Source organism: Schistocerca nitens, unplaced genomic scaffold, assembly GCF_023898315.1.
Source record: "Schistocerca nitens isolate TAMUIC-IGC-003100 unplaced genomic scaffold, iqSchNite1.1 HiC_scaffold_375, whole genome shotgun sequence".
Lineage (NCBI taxonomy): Eukaryota > Metazoa > Arthropoda > Insecta > Orthoptera > Acrididae > Schistocerca > Schistocerca nitens.
Genome location: NW_026045909.1, coordinates 4,879,423 through 4,904,444, shown reverse-complemented (window position 1 = coordinate 4,904,444; position 25,022 = coordinate 4,879,423). Strand labels below are relative to the sequence as shown.

The window sequence follows — 25,022 nt, the reverse complement described above, 5'->3', positions numbered from 1 at the left end:
TGGGGGAAAGAAATACAGTAGAAGACGAATGGGTAGCTTTGAGGGATGAAGTAGTGAAGGCAGCAGACGATCAAGTAGGTAAAAAGACGAGGGCTAATAGAAATCCTTGGGTAACTGAAGAAATACTGAATTTAATTGATGAAAGGAGAAAATATAAAAATGCAGTAAATGAAGCAGGCAAAAAGGAATACAAACGTCTCAAAAATGAGATCGACAGGAAGTGCAAAATGGCTAAGCAGGGATGCCTAGAGGACAAATGTAAGGATGTAGAAGCTTATCTCACTAGGGGTAAGGTAGATACGGCCTACAGGAAAATTAAAGAGACCTTTGGAGATAAGAGAACCACTTGTATGAACATCAAGAGCTCAGATGGAAACCCAGTTCTAAGCAAAGAAGGGAAAGCAGAAAGGTGGAAGGAGTATATAGAGGGTCTATACAAGGGCGATGTACTTTAGTACAATATTATGGAAATGGAAGAGGATGTAGATGAAGATGAAAAGGGAGATACGATACTGCGTGAAGAGTTTGACAGAGCACTGAAAGACCTGAGTCGAAACAAGGCCCCCGGAGTAAACAACATTCCATTGGAACTACTGACGGCCTTGGGAGAGCCAGTCCTGACAAAACTCTACCATCTGGTGAGCAAGATGTATGAAACAGGCGAAATACCCTCAGACTTCAAGAAGAATATAATAATTCCAATCCCAAAGAAAGCAGGTGTTGACAGATGTGAAAATTACCGAACTATCAGTTTAATAAGCCACAGCTGCAAAATACTAACACGAATTCTTTATAGACGAATGGAAAAACTAGTAGAAGCCGACCTCGGGGAAGATCAGTTTGGATTCCGTAGAAATACTGGAACACGTGAGGCAATACTGACCTTACGACTTATCTTAGAAGAAAGATTAAGAAAAGGCAAACCTATGTTTCTAGCATTTGTAGACTTAGAGAAAGCTTTTGACAATGTTGACTGGAATACTCTCTTTTACATTCTAAAGGTGGCAGGGGTAAAATACAGGGAGCGAAAGGCTATTTACAATTTGTACAGAAACCAGATGGCAGTTATAAGAGTCGAGGGACATGAAAGGGAAGCAGTGGTTGGGAAGGGAGTAAGACAGGGCTGTAGCCTCTCCCCAATGTTATTCAATCTGTATATTGAGCAAGCAGTAAAGGAAACAAAAGAAAAATTCGGAGTAGGTATTAAAATCTATGGAGAAGAAATAAAAACTTTGAGGTTCGCTGATGACATTGTAATTCTGTCAGAGACAGCAAAGGACTTGGAAGAGCAGTTGAACGGAATGGATGGTGTCTTGAAGGGAGGATATAAGATGAACATCAACAAAAGCAAAACGAGGATAATGGAATGTAGTCGAATTAAGTCGGGTGATGTTGAGGGTATTAGATTAGGAAATGAGACACTTAAAGTAGTAAAGGAGTTTTGCTATTTGGGGCGCAAAATAACTGTTGATGGTCGAAGTAGAGAGGATATAAAATGTAGACTGGCAATGGCAAGGAAAGCGTTTCTGAAGCAGAGAAATTTGTTAACATCGAGTATAGATTTAAGTGTCAGGAAGTCATTTCTGAAAGTATTTGTATGGAGTGTAGCCATGTATGGAAGTGAAACATGGACGGTAAATAGTTTGGACAAGAAGAGAATAGAAGCTTTCGAAATGTGGTGCTACAGAAGAATGCTGAAGATTAGATGGGTCGATCACATAACTAATGAGGAAGTATTGAATAGGATTGGGGAGAAGAGAAGTTTGTGGCACAACTTGACCAGAAGAAGGGATCGGTTGGTAGGACATGTTCTGAGGCATCAAGGGATCACCAATTTAGTATTGGAGGGCATCGTGAAGGGTAAAAATCGTAGGGGGAGACCAAGAGATGAATACACTAAGCAGATTCAGAAGGATGTAGGTTGCAGTAGGTACTGGGAGATGAAGCTTGCACAGGATAGAGTAGCATGGAGAGCTGCATCAAACCAGTCTCAGGACTGAAGACCACAACAACAACATAACTTTTGTTCAAAATATTAGGAAAAGATAAATTGCTACTCACTCTAAAGATGACACGTTGAGTTGCAGACAGGCACAATGAAGAACTGTTACATATTTAGCTTGTGACTAGCAATCTTGAAATTTCAACCTTAAGTTCCCATTGTTTGATTTTGTTCAAAATATTAAATTATACATGCTAGGTGAGCCTCAAATGTAAAGGCTGTTTGATACAAAATATGACCAACTGCAGTGAACATCCTGTGCCTGTACAGTAGCATGCCCTTCCTTTTTAGGGTTCTGTCATCAGTCGATAAAAATGGAACCCTTATAGGATCACTTCATTGTTTGTCTGTGTGCCTGATTGTTAACAACCCTTTTTCTCAGGATCGGGTAGATGTCCCACTTTGGAATTTATGTCACATACTAATGTCCACGGACCCTTGATGGTGTAAAAATTTAAGTTTCATAGTCAATGCAATCAAAAGATAGTCACTTATGTTACAAATTCTGATACTTGCAGATTCACTCATTAAAACGTATAGGGTACATTCCATGACCCAGAATCGTGAAATGTGGCAGGAGCACGGTTTCACAGTACAAGTAAAAAAATAAATTTGAAAATTGTTAATTTATAATTATGTCACATGAAGAAACTTTTTTGTCAGTTGTTATCTGACTGTCTGTCCATCTGTTAAGATCACTTTTTCCCAGGAATGGATAGAGGTATCAAGTTGAAATTTATGTTGCATACTAAGGTCAGTTGTCCCTCAGCGATGTGAAAAATTGAAGCTTCGAAGTCAATGCAATTAACAAATACAATCATTTATGTCACACGTTTTGATACTCACACACTATATGGTACAACCTGTTGAACTAGAATCATGAAATCTGGCAAGAAGCACAGTACAAGCAAAGGGAAAAAAAAATTTGAAAATTGTTACACTCCCAGGATCAATATATTACCAGTATTGATATTGCTAACAAGTAAAAATTATCGAGATTCTTGATTCTCGGTGTGGATGAACTATCTATATACGTAATTAAATTTGTGCAGAACCCTCAGTGCAAGAGTGCTACTCGCACCTGGCAAATGTTTTGTGTGTGCAACTGAAGTTATTTGTATTACCTGTTACTGTTACTTTTTTTCTGTGTGCCAGAGTGGCTGCAAAAATACAGTGGTCTGAATCCCCAATTCAAAGAGACGCAGTGTGAATGTAAATTACAATGAACTGAGTGACACTTGAGCACCTTCACCAATTGGAGAAGTAGAACAAAGTAAGGCAATTGCATCATGCATTTACAGAAAGTTTGACAACTGTGCAATGTGGGGAGAGCAGTGGCATGCCTAGCACTCATGTACATCACACTGCTAAAATGGGTACAGGAAAAATTGCTGGACAATTATTAACATTCCAATGGTGTTTCCAAAAGGTGACCTAAACAAGAGTGTGCCTAACTTACCAATATATGAATTGTTTGTGCAAGTGCACGTTCAGTACTGAAAAGAGATGAGATGCTCACAAAAAATAAGCAATGATACTTACACATTACATTACTGCTTTTTACAAGTCCAAATAGCAAACTAGCTTCAGGTGTCCCTCACTGTGATAAAAAGCTAAAGTAGTTCATAGAATGTGGTGTGAACTTTGTAGACTTTACCCAGCAAAGAACATGAGTAATACCTGAGGTGTACTGTAGAAGACATACAAAACTGAGGCATGACATTCAGACATGAAAATCTGCACTAATCAGATGGTTTGGAATTTCAGGAGAGAAATTTATGGACCCTTTCCTCCTTGCAAACCAATCTCATATTCAGCAACTGTCACTTTCTCATTTCAGGAAAAGGGTTGCTTCTCAAAATTTTGAAGATGTGAAGTGTTGAAATTTGTACTTTGGAACTGTCTGAGAACATTTCCGTGGAGAAATTTAATGTGAAACTGTGATAAAAATGAGGTGAAATGTATGTATGTAGTATGTAAATCCTAAAATGCACCTTTGATTTGCATTTTTGAGATCTCTTTTCTTTTTTAATAAAATAGCCTTTATTTTTTGAGATTCTACTTTGCAGAATGTTGTCTGATAAATATATCAACAAGAACCCTGTTGCTCTTGGACGAAACTTACACTATAAAGAGTTCGCATTTTTTTCCCCCACAATATAGCGATATCCAATTCAAAATCCACACTAAAATGAATGTAAGTAAGGTGGTGATAGTTGCTACAAGTGCAGTAAGGTTAACACTTTATCTTTCATTGTTTCTATAAATAATTAACTACCTCAAAATCTTAATTTCAAATGAGATCAGTGTTGATTCATTCCCAATTTATTAATGGAAGAAATAAAATGAAAAGCTGATCACAATGATATCAGTTAATAGCTGTCCACTTACCGTGAAACCCTCGCCCTGCACCATTATAAGCAACAATATATCAACAAGCCGTTGCACTTGTCTCATCCCCACCTCAGACAGAAACTCTGGTTCTTCGAATGCTAGTGCAAGAACATTTAAAAACTCACGAGTATCAAAATGTAGAAGGACCCTGTGGATTAAAATACCACACATTACTAATAAGTATAAGTTGTATTGAAAACAGAGATGAATCCATTAAAGTACCAAAAAACATTGCCTTGAAAAGGTGCAATGAATTTGCAATTTACCTATCTCCATTAAACAGCAGATAAAAATACATTTTAACATATTTAGCATTAATTACAATACCTACAAAATTTAATCACATTTCATTAACTACTTCCAGCCTTGAGCATTAATAGCACATTGTCCCTACTGTTGTTCAGAAAATTAATTATTTATTAGAGCAGTAAACAGAATAATTACATCCCTCTTGCATAGTGGTGACAGTACTTCTGAAACAGCAAAGTCTGCCAACTGCTGCTAAGCTAAATATACTGCATGCAAATAGAGAGACGTGAAGAGAGCAGTGCAAGCAGAAACTGAGAGTCACTGTCTATCACTGCTGTGAGTGCCAAAGGCCTAGTTTGAAGCCATATGATCTGATTTTACACTTGATTGTGGAGCAGTTAATGGATGAAAAGAACACATCACTATCAGATTATGTACCTACAATGATTTCAGTAAACCTACTGCATATAACAAAGTGAAACAAACTGATGGTAGTTTCATGTGGATTAAAAGAAGGTGCACTAGTAAGAGAGGTTTAATTTGCACAACAGAATAATAACTAATTTTCACTGAATGGTGAAGGTCTGTCTCCTCAGATATTAGCCATTTTCAGTTTCCGAGAACGACACTAAACAATTACGAAAATTACAGGAATGACAGAGTGATATGACACTATTACTGCTTGGGGAATTTTTCAATGTCATTCTCTGCAAGATCTGTGCATTGAGTGAGGTGTCAGTTTCAAAAATAAAGGGTCCCATACTTATGATAGTTCAGATTCCACATCACATCACAAACTATTCACCAAGGAAAGGTTTTTCTTGTATTTTTCTAACAAGGAAGGGTTCCCAACTGTTGTAACACACTTTTTGAATCTATATAGTACGTTGAACAGCCAATATCGAAATACACATACCATTCAAATTACAGCCGGCGAGCAAATGATTTTGATAACATTTAAATCATGGAAATAAACAACGTTATACACCCATGGTAGTTCAAATGCAGTAGACATGAAAGTCGATAGTTCATGGTCTAGATATAAACATAGTTTACAGTGAGCACATCACAAGAAGAAAAGCTGAACCCAGCCATATTTGGAACCACCTCCTTCTAAATCACACTCGAAACAGTATTTGGAAGGTGTCTGAAATGATCACAGATGTTCATCAGTGTAACCACATTTTAAGAATGCAAAGCGGATAAATTGTTTGAATCTACACTCCTGGAAATGGAAAAAAGAACACATTGACACCGGTGTGTCAGACCCACCATACTTGCTCCGGACACTGCGAGAGGGCTGTACAAGCAATGATCACACGCACGGCACAGCGGACACACCAGGAACTGCGGTGTTGGCCATCGAATGGCGCTAGCTGCGCAGCATTTGTGCACCGCCGCCGTCAGTGTCAGCCAGTTTGCCGTGGCATACGGAGCTCCATCGCAGTCTTTAACACTGGTAGCATGCCGCGACAGCGTGGACGTGAACCGTATGTGCAGTTGACGGACTTTGAGCAAGGGCGTATAGTGGTCATGCGGGAGGCCGGGTGGACGTACCGCCGAATTGCTCAACACGTGGGGCGTGAGGTCTCCACAGTACATCGATGTTGTCGCCAGTGGTCGGCGGAAGGTGCACGTGCCCGTCGACCTGGGACCGGACCGCAGCGACGCACGGATGCACGCCAAGACCGTAGAATCCTACGCAGTGCCGTTGGGGACCGCACCGCCACTTCCCAGCAAATTAGGGACACTGTTGCTCCTGGGGTATCGGCGAGGACCATTCCCAACCGTCTCCATGAAGCTGGGCTACGGTCCCGCACACCGTTAGGCCGTCTCCCGCTCACGCCCCAACATCGTGCAGCCCGCCTCCAGTGGTGTCGCGACAGGCGTGAATGGAGGGACGAATGGAGACGTGTCGTCTTCAGCGTTGAGAGTCGCTTCTGCCTTGGTGCCTATGATGGTCGTATGCGTGTTTGGCGCCGTGCAGGTGAGCGCCACAATCAGGACTGCATACGACCGAGGCACACAGGGCCAACACCCAGCATCATGGTGTGGGGAGCGATCTCCTACACTGGCCGTACACCACTGATGATCGTCGAGGGGACACTGACTAGTGCACGGTACATCCAAACCGTCATCGAACCCATCGTTCTACCATTCCTAGACCGGCAAGGGAACTTGCTGTTCCAACAGGACAATGCACGTCCGCATGTATCCCGTGCCACCCAACGTGCTCTAGAAGGTGTAAGTCAACTACCCTGGCCAGCAAGATCTCCGGATCTGTCCCCCATTGAGCATGTTTGGGACTGGATGAAGCGTCGTCTCACGCGGTCTGCACGTCCAGCACGAACGCTGGTCCAACTGAGGCGCCAGGTGGAAATGGCATGGCAAGCCGTTCCACAGGACTACATCCAGCATCTCTACGATCGTCTCCATGGGAGAATAGCAGCCTGCATTGCTGCGAAAGGTGGATATACACTGTACTAGTGCCGACATTGTGCATGCTCTGTTGCCTGTGTCTATGTGCCTGTGGTTCTGTCAGTGTGATCATGTGATGTATCTGACCCCAGGAATGTGCCAATAAAGTTTCCCCTTCCTGGGACAATGAATTCACGGTGTTCTTATTTCAATTTCCAGGAGTGTATTTGCTAGAAACTGGATGTGCACAAAAAAACTAAATGTGAAGAAATTATTCTCTTTTCCACACTTTAACTGTAGACAATAACATTATCCTACCTGTGATGAACAGTGCTATACTTCTGAACGGACAGAAAACGAAAATGTCCACTGGGTGCACCAATCCAGTACGTTCTGCAGGGATCAGTTTCTTGTGAAATTCAACATCTGCTGGAACTGTTTCAGTATGTAAAGCATCATCTTTATTTGCTGTCCAAGAATCAACCAAAAGAAGAATTCAATCTCTGCTATTCAAATCTGGTTGTAACACCTGTTCCAGGAACACTTTCAAATCTCATTTTGTCAGGTTTGGTGATTTGCTGGCACATGCTTTCACACTGTGTAATTCAAGTGCCACACTTGTTGGAAATTTCACACTTGTTTCCAAGACAAGAACACACATGTGTGGAATAAGGGTGTGATCCATTACAATAGGCATTATCACGTGTGAACGGGTGGTTGCTACAACTGATCTCACAGCACCAAAATCAGTTTTGCTCCTTTAACGGCAAGAGTTCTCCCAGAACGTAACTCTTCAGCAAATACTGACTGATCTGCACTAATTATCTGCTCTGGTGAAAAATTATACTCTCCAATGAAATTTCTTACTTTCATAACAAACTCATCAGCTTTCTTTCCTACATCAGTGTTATCATCAACAAATCTGACAACTTTACTCGTGATCATGCGAGAAACAATCTTGTTTTCTTGAGCTTTAGCAGCTATGTTTTGGAAGCTTTGAATGTTAAGATATTGTTTTGCTCAATTGTGCTTTGAAAGACAGTGCCCAGATTCATAGCATTCGGTGATCACTTACCTTGTTAGTTGTTATTCTTGTAGCACCTTCCTCTTTTTGTCATGTCATTTCACCATCTTTTTGGAATTTTGAAAAATTGTCTTGTTTTTTACTTGTCTTTTCTGTGCCATTATGGTACTGAATGTGACTTTGCAGAGTATGTCTAGGGCTAAACCAGGAGAGCACCATCATGAAGTTCATTCCTCTTGGCTGTTTCAGCCAGATTTTGTAAGCATCAGCCAAATAACCTTCAGAAAATTTTGTCCTATTTTTCCTTGGTGGTGATGGATAATATGAGGAACCACTCCTCTCATCTCTGCCACATAATGCTGGACCCCATTCTGAAGTCTGCTCATTTTCTAGCTATATTGCTGGACTGTGCCCAAAATCACTTTCAGTATTATCTACATTAGTGACTTCACCTACTGTAATAGTTCTGTACTCTTCAACATCAATGTTTTCATCGAGTAACTGTTTCCTAAACTCTTAAATAAACCATGCCATCTATTTTAGTTGGCCTTTCCTCTGAAATGCCGAAGAAATTCACTAGTAACTTAATAACTACAGCTGGTTTCATTGTGTAACAGCCAGAAAAGAGGCATGATTAGTACGCTCGTAACGAGAGCAGGACGAATATGTGAGCCGCAACACCTCAAACGAGAAATGCAACACCTGGAAACTGTCCTGAGGAGTAATGGGTACTCTAGAAATTATATTAGAAGTGTAACAGAGCCAAACACTTGGCGAAGTAAGGAACCAGAAAAAGAAATGTCGGGTACGGCCTTTCTGCCATACATTCCCAGAGTGACGGACAGAATCGGCCGTATATTGCGCAAACATGGTGTAAAGGCGATTTTCAAACAGACAAGGAAGATCAAAGAGTGTCTTAGATCGGCGAAGGAGAAAAGAGACCCACTTGCAATGTTGGGAATATACCGTATACCATGCACATGCGGAAAAGTTTATGTCGGAATGACTGGATGATCCATCAACACCAGGATCAAAGAGCATAAGTGACATTGCAGGTTGGGGCAGGTGGAGAAATCGGCCATGGCAGAGCACACACTGAATGAGACCGACCACGTAATAAAATTCGTCGACACGGAAGTTCTGGCTGTAGATAAGCACTATCACACGCGCTTGTTCAGAGAAGCTGTAGAAATACAAAAACACGCGAACAGTTTGAGCAAGAAAGAGGAAAGCCTTAAGGTAAACGGATCCTGGCTTCCTGTACTGCAGCGAACGACCGTCGCAGGTAGCAAGAGGAGAACCACACCGGAAATGACTGCGGAGAAGCCCTCAGACGTTGGCGCGCCGGGTACATATAGTCTGCGCCCGCGAGCTCGGCTCCAGTTCACCACCGGCAATGGAGGGTGAAGCTTTGACAATGCCAGCCACTTGTGCTGGCGAAACGACAGAAAAATCATTAGATGAACGTTGGCCGAAGAACCCGAGACAGAAGCCAATAGGCAGTTTGTCAACAAGTGGCCACTAAAGCCTTAACAATTTTGAAATAAACTTGACTCATTCAAAAGTCAGTGATAACTACAGGTACCATTCCTTCCTGTTTCCAGCCACTATTCTCCAGACTGAATGGCTTCACTTATTAGGAGAACCATTCAAACTTGACCCTATCATTCAACAGAAAAATGTTAAATTCTGGATTATTCAAAATCTTCTGAAGTAATGTTTCACAAGGAAACAAATGTATCTCTTTCTTCCATTCACGTAACTCTGGGTATGGATGTCTCCTTAAAAAGCAGTCTAGTTTCTACTGAATGCACACTATATGGCAACAGTGCTGCCCATTTTGATAAACTCAACTACATGATATATTCAGCATTGCAAAGCTCAAAATGTTAGACTGATACCGACTTAAGAATAGAACTTTGAATAAGCTCCACCGCACACAAAATGAAACATAGAAGATTAGCATCAAACTTACAATCTACTATACAGTTATTAGAGATGAAGCACAAGCTCTTGTTGGACAAGGACATAAAACAGAACATATAATCGAAATATGGCATACATAACAGCATGCGTGTATTTAAGGTATACAAAGACATTGCCTATATGTAATGTGACTGACCTGAGGTAAGGATATGGCGGCTCAGAGTCAGGAGCATCTTTACTGTGTAGGCAGGTGAGGCACTTGAAGACTTCATGCTTCACACTGGCAACCATATCTGAAGGTATGTATCCCACTGGATATGCACGCCCAGCTAAGCAACAGCTGATGTACACCAGAAGCTTGTTGCCCAGAGCTATCTGCTGGTCTGTAAGTTGCTTTCCTGACATGAAAAAGAAAGAAGGTAATACATACACTGTGGGTGTGTTGGCATATTTGGATGTATTAAATAAAAACTGTTGGACATTTCTGTCAGCAGAGAGGAAAACAACACTGTTCAATAACAGTACTGAACGAAGAAAACTACACCCTCTAATTTGTCGGCAGAGTTCAGCCTTGCCCTGTGTCTTTGTTTCTAAGGCTAAATGCGTAACTCCTCCCAAAATTGAGTGACTAAGTGGCATAAGGGTTGGTTTTAAGTAGTACACAGTTTTATTATATTCTAGATTTTACAAACTTTTTAAGTTTTATAAAATATTTTTATGGAACAGCATTGTAAAACTCTGCAAGAATTTTGCCTGCAAATACTTTATAAATGTTCATTTGTAGAAAAAACTTAAAACTTCACAAAAATTTTTCAACAACTACTTCAAAATTATGACAAAATATTGAATTTGAACACACACATTTTATGTACTTCTTTTTAATATACAATATATAAATTAATATGTAATATATAAAGGGGAAATGTGTTTACCAGAAACAATAAACTAGGCTCAAGGTCACAGAGGAGGGGGGGGGGGGGGAAGAGGAGGTGGACAAAGTGGTGGGAGGAATTGGAAACAGAAAGCAGCTTTTCAATTTTACTGAAATGGAACCCCAGTTATTTACACTTCAGATTTGCTCCTCCACTCATGGAATCACATTGTACAGTATTAGCTCAACTTTACTAGCACTTATCTCTACAGAGGTCTTTGTCCATGTTGCACTTTGCCACTTGTGATGTCGTTTGTGGTTGGTGCCATTGTGACAAGTTTGAATTCGTAGGTTGAAGATTAGAAGGGATGGGATTTGGATTATTTTCCACTTGAGTTGGTAGCATAAAATTCCAATTATTGTGAAAATTACACAGGCAGCTGAGGTTGAGGATTCTACAACTACCAGTCAATGCTGATGTTCATAGCAATACTTCTTACCAGTTGTTCCACTGACACATTGCCATGCTGTGTGAACATTTGTGGCTAAAATCTCTTAGCGTAGATCAGGTACATAAATCAATGCATAGCAAAATTCAGAATGGAACTGTCTGACATTAATTGCCCTTCTTCTTACATAAATAAGCTGAAAGTTCTTTCAATCTAGAACTTACACCAAATGTTTGATTTATGTTCAGTTGCATAATCCTCTTTCACAAAAATAACATCCTCTTCAATCCAGCCTTTGCTAAAATACACATATAACCACACAGTATGTAACTTGAATAATTCATAATAAAATACACGAATTTCATAAATGCAATGCGTTCACAGTTATCCCACTATTCTCTAATTACCTTATTAACCCCACTCGTAGCCTAAATGCATAGTGACATGACATGATGGTTACAGAACTGTCTTGCTTTCCTTCCTTGCTTTTGCTTTTTTTACGTTTTCCCCAGGTTCTTCCTCCCCTCTTTCGAAGACACTGCTGATAGGGGGCAGCACCTCTACAGTTCCCTTAAAAGGAATCTGATTGTCGTGGACTATCGTGGGGCAAGTTGGGAGTTTTAGCTTAATGTTAACATGTGATGTCATTTACATAACCTGAAAGGGGCCTTAATAACATGTCACAAATTTCCTAGTTTTTCCTTTTGGTACATATGGGTCAGTCAACATACTTGATTGATGTATGTGATACTTAGGTAAAACTGCTTTCTTCTTGTGTGTCCTGTCTAGTGGTTCCAAGGCTTTTGTCTTCACCTTTTTGACTTGTTGCCAAATAGTTTTTAGCCATTTGGAGAAATTTTTCACTGGCGAAATATCACTTTCTGGTGGAGGCTTAAAAAACTCAGAAGAAGACGGCATCTTCTGACCAAAAACGATCTCATAGTGCGACAAACCTATGTTCTCATGGGTTTTTGAATTGCATACTACCGTGAGGTATGCAATTAAAACATTCCAGTTGTCACGCTATGAGTTAACTTAGCAACTTAACATCTTCACAATTGTCCGATAAACCTTTTCTGTTTGACCATTTACATGTGGATGTAATGCACTAATCTGAAGTTTCTTAATGTGCAGTAACTGGCATAACTGCTTCTTAAAACTGCACATAAAGTTTGTTTCTTACTGTTCCAGGTGTTTCAAACTTGAGCGTCCACTGGTTTACCACTGCATGTGCTACTGTTTCAGCCTGCTGATACGGTATGACTGTCATAGAAATGAAACATGAAAAAATGATTGATTATTGTCGAAACATACAGGTTTACTGCTAGTTTTTTTTTTTTTTTTTTTTTTTTTTTTTTTTTTTTTTTTTTTTGCAAAAGGTCCTAGGTCATCCAACCCAAGCATTTGAAATGGTTTATGTACCTCAGGTAGCCTTTGTAACATAAGTTTTGATAACTGAGCTCTGCCCATGGCACGCGTGGTATACAGTTCCTTAAGTAACGATCTACATCATGTCTGCATGTTATCCACCAGTAATTTTGTGCTACTCTCCATTCTGTCGCTCTACAAACAGCATTTTCTGCCAAAATCAAATCACGGGCTTGCCTCAACACTGTTTCATAGACACTCTGGGACTATGATGTGTAGCCTGCATCTCATCTTTCTGTACAATACGCCATCCTCCATGTTGAACTGTGGCTGCCTGGTGAACTGCTGGGCTATTTGGACCACTGTTTTGTACTTTGATCCATCCATATTCATATGTACCCGCACATTTCACAGTGTGTACTTTGCAGCTTAGATCGTCTGCATTTGCGTATAACCTTCCTGAAGAATGTACTACTTCAAAATCAAACTCACTGAGACACAATGCCCATCTAGTTACCTTACTACTTGGATCTTTATGTATTGGTAACCATTTGAGAGCTGCAAGGTCAGTTATTACTTTGAAAGTACCTTCATATAAATGACATCTGAAATAAGTTATTCAGAATATTAATGTCGGAATTTATTTCCAGTTGTTGAATAGTTCCTTTCTTCTCAGTTAAGCTGCCTGGAAACATATACTGCATATTCTACCAGTTTTTTCCATCTGAGCTATTGATATTCATACAAGTGGTTCTTTTGACTCCAAAGGTCTCTTTAATTTTCTTGTGGGCAGTATCTGTCTAACTCCTAGTGATATATGCCTCTACATCCTTACATTTGTCCTCTAGCCATCCCTGCTTAGCCATTTTGCACTTCCCGTCCATCTCATTTTTGATATGTCTGTATTCTGTTTTGCCTGCTTCATTTACTGCACTTTTTGTATTTTCTCCTTTCATCAATTAAATTCAATATCTCTTCTGTTATCCAAGGATTTCTACGAGCCCTCATCTTTTTACCTACTTGATCCTCTGTTGCCTTCACTATTTCATCTCTCAAAGCTACCCATTCTTCTTCTATTGTATTTCTTTCACCCGTTCTTGTCAATCGTTCCCTAATGCTCTCTCTGAAACACTCTACAACCTCTAGTTCTTTCAGTTTGTCCCAGTCCCATCTCCTTAAATTCCCACCTTTTTGCAGTTTCTTCAGTTTCAGTCTACAGTTCATAACCAATAAATTGTGGTCAGAGTCCACATCTGCCACTGGAAATGTCTTACAATTTAAAACCTGGTTCCTAAATCTCTATCTTACCATTATATAATCTATCTGAAATATTCCAGTGTCTCCAGGCCTCTTCCACATATACAACCTTCTTTCATGATTCATAAACCAAGTGTTGGCTATGACTAAGGTATGCTCTTTGCAAAACCTACCAAGCAGCTTCCTCTTTCTTTCCTTACCCCCATTCCACATTCACCTACTACTTTTCCTTCTCTTCCTTTTCCTACTATTAAATTCCAGTCACCCATGACTATTAAATTTTCATCTCCCCTCACTATCTGAATGATTTATTTTCTCTCATCAAACATTTCTTCAATGTCTGCGTCATCTGCAGGCTAGTTGGCATATAAACTTTTACTACTGTGGTAGGCATGGGCTTCATGCCTATCTTGGTTACAATAATGCATTCACTATGCTGTTCATAGAAGCTTACCCTTGCTTCTATTTTTTTATTCATTATTAAACCTACCCCTGCATTACCATTATTTGATTTTGTATTTATAACCGTGTATTTGCCTGACCAAAAGTCTTGTTCCTCCTGCCACCAAACTTCACTAATTCCCACTATATCTAACTTTAACCTATCCATATCCCTTTTAAAATTTTCTAACCTACCTGCCCGATTAAGAGATGTGACATTCCATGCTCCAAACTGTAGAATGGCAGTTTTGTTTCTCCTGATAACGACGTCCTCCTGAGTAGGCCCCACAAGGAGACCCGAATGGGGGACTATTTTAGCTCTGGAATATTTTACCCAAAAGTACACCATCATCATTTAACCATACAGTAAAGCTGCATGCCCTTGGGAAAAATTATGGCTGTATTTTCCCCTTGCTTTTAGCCATTCGCAGTACCAGCACAGCAAGACCGTTTTGGTTAATGTTGCAAGGCCATATCAGTCAATCATCCAGACTGTTGCCCTTGCAACTACAGAAAAGACTGCTACCTCTCTTCAGGAACCACACATTTGTCTGGCCTCTCAACAGACACCCCTCTGTTGTGGTTGTACCTGTGGTATGGCTGTCTGTATCGCTGAGGCATGCAAGCCTCCCCACCAATGGCAAGGCAATGTAATCAATTTCCTAATTTATTTAGACTATTCCTAGTTAATATTTTTTGTTACAGAGCAAAATCAGTAATTGTTTTGTGACTTAGGTTGTTATTACTGGGCACCAGGTTCCACCATGACAGTTCTAGAATCATTCAAAGGGAGTCTACATTCTGTATCGCAGAAGTACCTGGATCGTGCTATATTAGTCGGAGGCGACTTCAACTTACCTAGTATAGACATCCCAGTCTTGAGCAGCTAAATCAACAGCCAACGCGTAATGGAAATATTTTAGATCTGGTAGCCACGAACAGACCAGACCTCATCGACAGTGTCAGTGTTGAGACAGGGATTAGTGATCATGATGTCATTACGACTATGGTTACAAAATTTAAAAAGTCGGTCAAGAAGGCTAGGAGAGTATTCTTACTAGAAAGAGCAGATAAGCAGTCTTAGCATCCCACTTAGTAAATGAATCGACTTCATTTACTTCCAGTACGATGGACATAAAGGAATTATGGGCAAATTTTAAACACATTGTAAATCATGCATTGGACAAGTATGCGCCGAAAAAGTGGGTTGCGGATGGAAAAGACCCACCGTGGTTTAACAGTGCAATTCGGAGAATGCTCAGGAAGCAAAGGCAGTTGCACTCGCGGTACAAGAAAGGTCGGGAGAATGAGGACAGGTGAAAGTTAGTAGAGATTCATGCTGCTGTAAAAAGAGCATGGTGTGCTGCCTATGAGTGCAGAACATAGAGGCCAACTAGCACGATGGAAAGCCCAGCTGGGTAATGTGGTCATCGGGAGGCGGGAAGGGAACTAGAGAATCAAAGGGAAGTTGCCACTATCACAGAGGTCATAATGTGGTGACTGTAAGGAAGGGGGAAGAGAGCTAAAGATCAATGGTAGGAAAGTTCCATACATGGCACTAAAATGAGTAGGGAAACTACCATCAAGGCGGCACAGGTCGTGACCTGCATGAAATTGGTCAATGAGGAGCCCCTGACTAGATGAAAAAGCGCTGCCCCACAAACGATGATGGGCATTAAAATCCCCAAGGAGGAGCAAGGGAGTGGAAAGATGCTGAAGGAGGGCAGTTATGGTACCAGATGTAGGTAGAATGTCAGTAGGGAGATAGAGATTGCACACTGTGACCACAGAGTTCAAGTGGACCCAGACGGCAACTGCTACCAATGGGGAACACAGTGGGATCCATGAACTAACAATATCCATGTGGAGCAATGTGCACACACTATCAGAGTCCTCAAAGTGCCATCCCAGTTCTAACAGAGCATAACACCCAGAAAGGGTAAGCGAGTGAGCTTTGGAACCAAAAAAGAGAGGGTGACCTCAGGGAGAAAGACTGTGTGTCCTGTGGCTGAGATGTGGCAGCAGGGTCCCACCTGAGAGACGCCAGGGGGAAGGGTCCATGGAGGGAGACCCATCACCATCGGGTGCAGAAGATGGGGGAGCACTTCTTTGGCTGGGGAGGGGGAGTGGCATCCAGAGAGGAGGGCGTGGGAACCACAGGGAAGGGGGAGAACAGAGGGTGACGGCACAGAGGTAAGGAAGAGGGAGGAGGGGAAAGTACATAACAGAGGCAGAAGTGGAAGTAATCAACACAGGATGAAGTCAGTCAAATTTCTTATGAGCCTCAGTGTAAGATAAACGATCCAGGTAGTTTTACTTTTGCATCTTCTTTTCTTTCTTATAAGCCAGGAAAGCTGGTGAGCATGAAGAGTGATGGTCTTGACAATTAACACACACAGGTGGCAGAACAGAGGGTTTTTCCCTCATGCAGAGTGTCTCCACCATCACGACACAGACGGTCCACCATACATCGGAAAGAGATGTGGCCAAAACAAAAGCACCGGAAGCACCTCATGGGTGGCATGATGTACAACTCCACATCACACTGATGGCACATAACCCTGACCTTCTCTGGGTGTGTATGTGCCTCTCACACCAGAGAGGAGGGCGTTTGTCCTTATGACCTTTCTGCACAAGCCAAACAAAATGACTGTCCCATTATTCCAAACTGGCCTAGAGTTTTCATTAGACTGGAAAATGACTCCCTGGACTGACTGGTGAGGTGTAATGAACACTCGGATGTTGCCAAGATGATCACAAGCATGAAGAGCTGCAGATCTAGTGGCAGAAGAAGTTCTGATCAACAGTGAACCCGACCGCATCTTAATGAGACACTACATTGTGCCAAACTTGTCTTCAGTATTTTCACAAAAAATAACAGCTTTGTGGTGGTGAATGTGTCACCGTCTGTACCAGTACAGACCAGGTCACGAGGAAAGCGTTCCATCCAAGCTGGCAAGCTGGGCCCTCCTCCCACAGTGTTGCCAGGAAAGGGTAGCATGCAATGTCATAAGAAATTGCATTCAATGGTCAGTTACCATTCAAAGACACAGCCATGGAAGAACAGACAGATTTTTGGAGCTTGATACACTTCGTACGCAAAGCATCTGCCCTGATACCACCTACTCCAATCAAGGGTTCTACCCATTGGCACCACCCAGACACATCAAGGGCCATCTGGCACAGAGGCCGCCGCCAGGAGTTCTGATGCTCTGGAACAACAAGCAACCACTCCTGGACATATTTGAGTAGGCTACAGTTCAGGTATCAGTAGTGGGATCCCTGTGTTGTCAGGGGGATCAGCCAGATGGGTACGTAACAGCTCCACCACAAGGACTGACTACATGTGCTGGTGACCTAGCAGGGTGGAGGGAGGGTCTATGGCAGAGAAGGAAGGGGGAGAAGGAAGGATAGAGAGAAATCCACACCTTAGATGCTAGGGAGGGAGCACTTCCTCAAATGGCTCACGCTACAGACAAAAAATTTAGAAGTGGAGCTCAAACCCCATAGGAGGACCAAAAATGCCAAAAAGGAAGGGTGACAGAAAAAATGCAAGGGGAACAAAACCACATGGAATACAGGAAACCAAGAGAACAGCCAGGTCGACATAAGTAAGAACTCAGAGACGGGAAGGAGGGGGCTGCAAGGAAGGAGTGTGGATGTGGAGGTCAGAGCATGGGGAAGAAAATGCAGCCCAGGAAATAAGCATGGGCTGCAATAGCCTGGGGCCTCATGGGCACCATGCATGAACTCTTGAAAGAACCATCAGTTCAGGTGGGGGGCATCACTCCTTGGTTTGAAGAGTAACTGTCTTCTGTTGGTGGGGGGTGTGGTGGGGAGAGGGGGCAGAGATGGCTGGACCAGTGATGGTGGCAGAGCACAGAGCTGCCCCTAGTGCCCACAGGCTTAATAGGGGGCAGGCAGCAGCTCATGTCCTGGCTGAGTCAGAAACATCTGAGGCACCGGCATGTCGCGGAGTAGTCAGGCTCCACATCACAACTGTTTGACAAAGACTGACTGGTTCAAGTGTCCTTAAATACCACATCTGTGTGCTGATTTCTGTTGTTTACCATGGCTAGTGTGCTATGACAAATATTTGGAATGTGTTGGTGACCTTCTGGCAGTCATAACTAGGTTGCAATAGTTCTGCAAGCTGTATCAGATGTTGACGGCAAGTTTGTCCGTTGTCACTCTAGTGCTGCGAAGTCACTGACTCTGTAGCCCATTCTTTGGCTGCAACCGAATTGGTAGTGCCCTGGCTTCATCATGATGCTCTTCTGCTGGTTTCCAAAGTCACTTACAATTTTATCCCTTTTACAGTCTGTTGGGATCAACTCTTCCACCACTGAGCCATTCAATTGGAAAAAAAGTGAAGTGTTAGTATAAAGACAGTTACACAAATGAGACTGTAATAAAAAGATTGTAATACACATGCAGATGGTGAAATATTGATTATGATCACATACGAAGAATGTCAAATAGCATGCAGTAAACTGCAAATTATTTTTTCTGCAGATAATGGTGTTCATAGTTCTGAGAAACATAATTCTGAAGAAATTTGTCCATTAACAACAACAATAACAAGGCAAAAATGAGGATGGAAAAAAAGGCAACTGAAAAGTATGAGGAATTAACATTCAAACGAGAGCTATCTGGAAACTGCAGTGCTGAATCATACTTCTGCATAAAAATTCATAGTTTCAAGGAGCTTCCAGGAAAATTAAGATCTTGTAACTCAGAGGGTATATAGCCAAAGACAGATTATGGAAATTATCTGACCCTAAAACAACTTCGAATGGACGTACTCAACTAGTAACTAAATCAAGTATGAAAATATATGCTTCAGATTAGAGTAACAACAAACATGCACGGGAGATGTTGGGTTTGCTGCACTAAGCTGTCACTCATTTATATAGTATTGTTATTTCAAGTCAGTTCTCAATTCTAGTGAGTTGATCCACATAACCAATACTGATATTTGATCCTTCATAGAGTCATTTACACCAAGAACATATACTTTATAAGTCTGATCCATTGTTACTATTTCTGAACCAAGGCAGTGCCATCACAATGGAACGCCAATTAAGAGTTTGATAATTCAGTGTCTCTTGTAAATAAGTACATAGCCTTTTGAAACAAGCGGCGCATTTCATCATGGGTTCATTAAGTCAGGCGAGAGTGATTTTGCTGAAGATTAATGGGAAGATGGAATAACTAATGAGGAGGCAATGAATCCAACGAATGGGGGGAATAAATTTGTGGCATAAGAAGGGATTGGTTGATAAAATAATTGTCAGCCAGGTAATAGGGGAGAGAGAGAGAGAGAGAGAGAGAGAGAGAGAGAGAGAGAGAGAGAGAGAGAGAATTGGGGAGGGGGGATTGTAGAAAGAGACCAGAAGTTGGTTCAAATGGATGCAGGTTGCAGTAGTTATACAGAGATGAAGAGGCTTGTACAGGATACACTACTGTGCATAGCTGCATAAAACCAGTCTTTTGAGTGAAGATGACAAATGTATCGAATATGTTGTCCTGTTGCCCTCATGAGTTACAAAAGAAAGGAGAACACAAAAAGACCAATCAATAATTAAAAAAGAAAATGGTATAATAACCAGGAAAATTTTAGTAATTGTAACATTTCCAACTGTGACAGTTTAAATCTCATTAACACAAAAAATCATGTCTCATTTTCTAAAACAATAAATCTAGGATGGAACATGTGGTTCCTGACGAGGCCTGTTTCGCTTAAAATTGTTCTGCTTTGGTAAGTGCTGCTACAGTTTCAACATTTTTCTCACGCTTGGGGGCAATAATTTGTGCAGTTGCATAGTATGAACTTAAATTATAAATGGTGTACCACATCTCACTTTGCAAGCATAAAGGAAACCACTAACATAATGGAAGTACAGTACTGCAATTAGGGCATGCAGTAAAATCACACTGACATGGTGCAGAACAGCCCAGAATTGCCTCATCTCTCCCACTTATACCTGTTGCTCATTGTTATCTGTAAACAATAGAGAAAAAGAATTCTTTCCACTTTTGCCTATTTTTTCCTCAATCTTTGGACACTGTGAACAACTCTCTTTGTAGCTATAACAACTCTTTTGTAACAATAACTACCTGTTCTGTAGATCTAGGCAAAAGGTGTAACAAAACTCATGAAACAATAAGAAATACAGATTACAACTGAAGTTTTCTTCAGCCGTCATCAACAATGGGCTTTAAATTTCTCATTTTTTCTGGTGTCCTTATACCGAGCAATGACTGAACCGAAATTTTAAGAATAGCTCCCACATATTTCCAATTTAATCAAAGATTTTGCAGCTATATTTTCTAAACTGACAAAATTTTACGTGACTATTCTGACACAATGTAGCAGAAGCAGGCAGATCATTTGTGACTTTTTTCCTTGGGAAAAAAAAGAAGAAGAAATATTACAATTGAATAGTCAGTAATTACATATACAAAACTGAAAGGAACAAATGAATAAGCTGTTTTACCTGTTGATAGAGCAGCTTGCAGTATAGGCATAAGCTCTTGTAGTGGTGTTACATAATCCATTAGAGCTTTATTATGTATGTATATAATGGCATTATACAATCCCTGAGACCAACACAAGCCCATTACTTGATGAATATCAAGTGATGCAACGTCCATATGCACCAAACATTCTTCTAAAGTCTGTCAATAATAAAAGGGAAAATATTCAGAAGCAAATAACTTTCATCACTTCTTAAAAGCAGCATGACAACAATACTCTACAGCATGTGGGTTCAAGTAGAATCCTCCTGACTATAGTTTAAACAGCTAAACTTTATAAAGTGACATCCACAAACTGCTCTTGTTCATGGTATAGAGCAGATTTTGGCAATGTGTCTCTTCTTTATCCCGCTAACATACAAATTAATTAAAGTCTGTGGACAATGTTACCTTCACATTATATTGTGTAATACAGTTTGACTGCATTAATTTTTAATTTATTTCCAGCAATTAAAAATAAAAATACATTGTTATTAAAAAACTGTAATTCATCATCTGTTAATTAACATTTCCATTTGTTAATATAAATGTGGAATTTATATGACAGTAAAAAACCATAGTTGCTACTACAGAGATTTGAACCAGCAACTATACGATTAAAAAAACTTCTGTGATATGCATTGTGGCACCAGTACCTTGTTCAGCTAGAATTTATTTTTACTTGACATAGCTCAAATCTTCTCTCTTCTTGTTGTAGTATTATTCTTTCCTGTCTCAGACGTTATGTCTGGTTGAAAATGGAAAGTGATGCGGACCTTGATCAAGCGTGACTTCCTTTTAACTGTACGGTATATGTTGCATTGCATTTGGCAACTTTCGGGTAATTGAACATGTATCAATAATTACAGATTTCTGTAGTTGTATATATATGTTTGGATGTAGCTGTATCGCGTTGATGTACTGGTGGATATTGTGTGGTATGATTCCTGTAGTTAATAGTATAATTGGTATAATGTCAACTTTATACTGATGCCACATGTCCTTGACTTCCTCAGCCAGTTGGATGTATTTTTCAATTTTTTCTCCCATTTTCTTCTGTATATTTGTTGTACTGGGTATGGATATTTCGATTAGTTGTGTTAATTTCTTCTTTTTATTGGTGAGTATGATGTCAGGTTTGTTATGTGGTGGTGTTTTATCTGTTATAATGGTTCTGTTCAAGTATAATTTGTATTCGTCATTCTCCAGTACATTTTGTGGTGCATACTTGTATGTGGGAACGTGTTGTTTTATTAGTTTATGTTGTATGGCAAGTTGTTGATGTATTATTTTTGCTACATTGTCATTTCTTCTGGGGTATTCTGTATTTGCTAGTATTGTACATCCACTTGTGATGTGATCTACTGTTTCTATTTGTTGTTTGCAAACTCGGCATTTATCTGTTGTGGTATTGGGATCTTTAATATGCTTGCTGTAATATCTGGTGTTTATTGTTTGATCCTGTATTGCAATCATGAATCTTTCCTTCTCACTGTATATATTGCCTTTTCTTAGCCATTTGTTGGATGCGTCTTGATCGATGTGTGGCTGTGTTAGATGATACGGTTGCTTGCCATGTAGTGTTTTCTTTTTCCAATTTACTTTCTTCGTATCTGTTGATGATATGTGATCTAAAGGGTTGTAGAAGTGGTTATGAAATTGCAATGGTGTAGCTTATGTATTTATATGAGTGATTGCTTTGTGTATTTTGCTAGTTTCTGCTCGTTCTGTAAGGAATTTTCTTAAATTGTCTACCTGTCCATAATGTAGGTTTTTTATGTCGATAAATCCCCTTCCTCCTTCCTTTCTGCTTAATGTGAATCTTTCTGTTGCTGAATGTATGTGATCTATTCTATATTTGTGGCATTGTGATCGTGTAAGTGTATTGAGCACTTCTAGGTCTGTGTTACTCTATTTCACTACTCCAAATGAGTAGGTCAATATTGGTATAGCATAAGTATTTATAGCTTTTGTCTTGTTTCTTGCTGTCAATTCTGTTTTCAGTATTTTTGTTAGTCTTTGTCTATATTTTTCTTTTAGTTCTTCTTTAATATTTGTATTATCTATTCCTATTTTTTGTCTGTATCCTAGATATTTATAGGCATCTGTTTTTTCCATCGCTTCTATGCAGTCGCTGTGGTTATCCAATATGTAATCTTCTTGTTTAGTGTGTCTTCCCTTAAGTATGTTATTTTTCTTACATTTGTCTGTTCCAAAAGCCATATTTATATCATTGTTGAATACTTCTGTTATCTTTAGTAATTGGTTGACTTGCTGATTTGTTGCTGCCAGTAGTTTTAGATCATCCATGTATAGCAAATGTTTTATTTTGTTGGGTATGTTCCAGTAATATTATATCCATAATTTGTATTATTTAGCATGTTGGATAGTGGGTTCAGAGCAAGGCAGAACCAGAAAGGACTTAATGAGTCTCCTTGGTATATTCCACGCTTAATCTGTATTGGCTGTGATGTGATATTATTTGAATTTGTTTGGATATTAAGTGTGGTTTTCCAATTTTTCATTACTATGTTTAGGAACTGTATTAATTTAGGATCTACTTTGTATATTTCCAATATCTGTAGTAACCATGAGTGGGGTACACTATCAAAAGCTTTTTGGTAATCAATGTATGTGTAGTGCAGTGACCTTTGTTTAGTTTTAGCTTGATATGTCACCTCTGCATCTATTATCAGTTGCTCTTTACATCCTCATGCTCCTTTGCAGCAGCCTTTTTGTTTTTCATTTATAATTTTGTTCTGTGTTGTGTGTGTCATTAATTTCTGTGTAATGACTGAACTTAATATTTTGTATATTGTTGGTAGGCATGTTATGGGGCGATATTTTGCTGGGTTCGCTGTGTCTGCTTGATCTTTAGATTTCAGATAAGTTATTCCTTGTGTAAGTGTATCAGGGACTGTGTATGGGTCTGCAATGTAACTGTTAAATAATTTAGTTAGATGTGAATGTGTTGAGGTGAACTTCTTTAGCCAGAAATTTGCTATTTTATCATTTCCAGGGGCTTTCCAACTGTGCGTAGAATTAATTGCTTGGGTGACTTCATGTTGCAAAATTATCACTTCAGGCATTTGTGGTATCATCTTGTATGTGTCTGTTTCTGCTTGTATCCACCGTGCATGTCTTATGTTGTACCGGGTTTGACCATATGTTGCTCCGGAAGTGTTCCATGTCTGTTATGTTTGGTGGATTGTCTATTTTAATGTCTGTGTTATCTATTGTCTGGTAAAATTCCTTTTGGTTTGTGTTGAATGTTTGGTTTTGTTTCCTTCTATTTTCACTTTTTTTGTATCTTCTAAGTCGTTTGGCCAATGCTTGTAATTTCTGCTTCTTTTCATCTAACTGCTCTATCGCTTCTTGTTGTGAGATTTTACCTAACCTTTTTCGTTTTTTGTCTGATATTTCTTTTCTTATAAACTGTGTTAGCTGTCCGATGTATTTTCTCAGTTTTTCTATTCTGATCTGTAGCCTGTGTTGCCACGCTGGTTTTGTGGGTTTCTTCTGTGTGTTGGTTGGTTCTGATCTCTGCCTAGTGTGTATATTTAGTGTAGTGAGTGCTCCTACATAAACCAGTAGTTGTAACTCTTCCATAGTTGTATTTTCATTTATTTTGTTGCGTATGATAGTGTTGATAGTAGTTGTTGTTTCGACTTGTGGGTTATTTGGTGGTCTATGCAAGAATGGTCTTATGTCTGTATTTGTGTCTTTGTATTCTATATATGTCAACTGAAATTTTTCTTCTATATCTAACATGTGTGTCACTACATGTTCTATTCGTGCTTGTTTTGGTGGCTGTCTTAAGATTTCGTTTTCCTCTGATTGTTTAATTGATGTGTGTTGTTCTTTGTTTGTTTGCTCTGGGATGTTTGAGTGCGTTACTGTCTTTTCTTCTTCTTCTTCTTCTTCTTCTTACTGCACATTATTTTGTTCCAGTATTTGTTGTACTTGTTGTTTGATGTTTTCTAATTCTGACTGGGGTATCCCGTTATTTTTGATTATTACACGAATCTGATCAGCTAGTCATTGTTCTGTTAAAAATTTTAATTCTGGGTATCTGGTAATAAATGTTGTGTATACTTGTGATCT

At 39.9% G+C, this 25,022-nt stretch overlaps 1 protein-coding gene across 1 annotated transcript in view; it reads right to left on the bottom strand.

Annotated features, from left to right (window-relative positions):
* LOC126229566 (vacuolar protein sorting-associated protein 8 homolog) overlaps positions 1–25,022 on the bottom strand; it is a 205,510-nt gene that overhangs the window by 79,485 nt on the left and 101,003 nt on the right. Inside the window, exons 12-14 of the mRNA XM_049942334.1 lie at positions 20,900–21,080; positions 10,210–10,411; positions 4,394–4,544 (exon numbers count right to left, since the gene is read on the bottom strand). Coding sequence (XP_049798291.1) covers positions 4,394–4,544; positions 10,210–10,411; positions 20,900–21,080 — 534 coding nt within the window. The remainder of the gene's footprint in view (positions 1–4,393; positions 4,545–10,209; positions 10,412–20,899; positions 21,081–25,022) is intronic.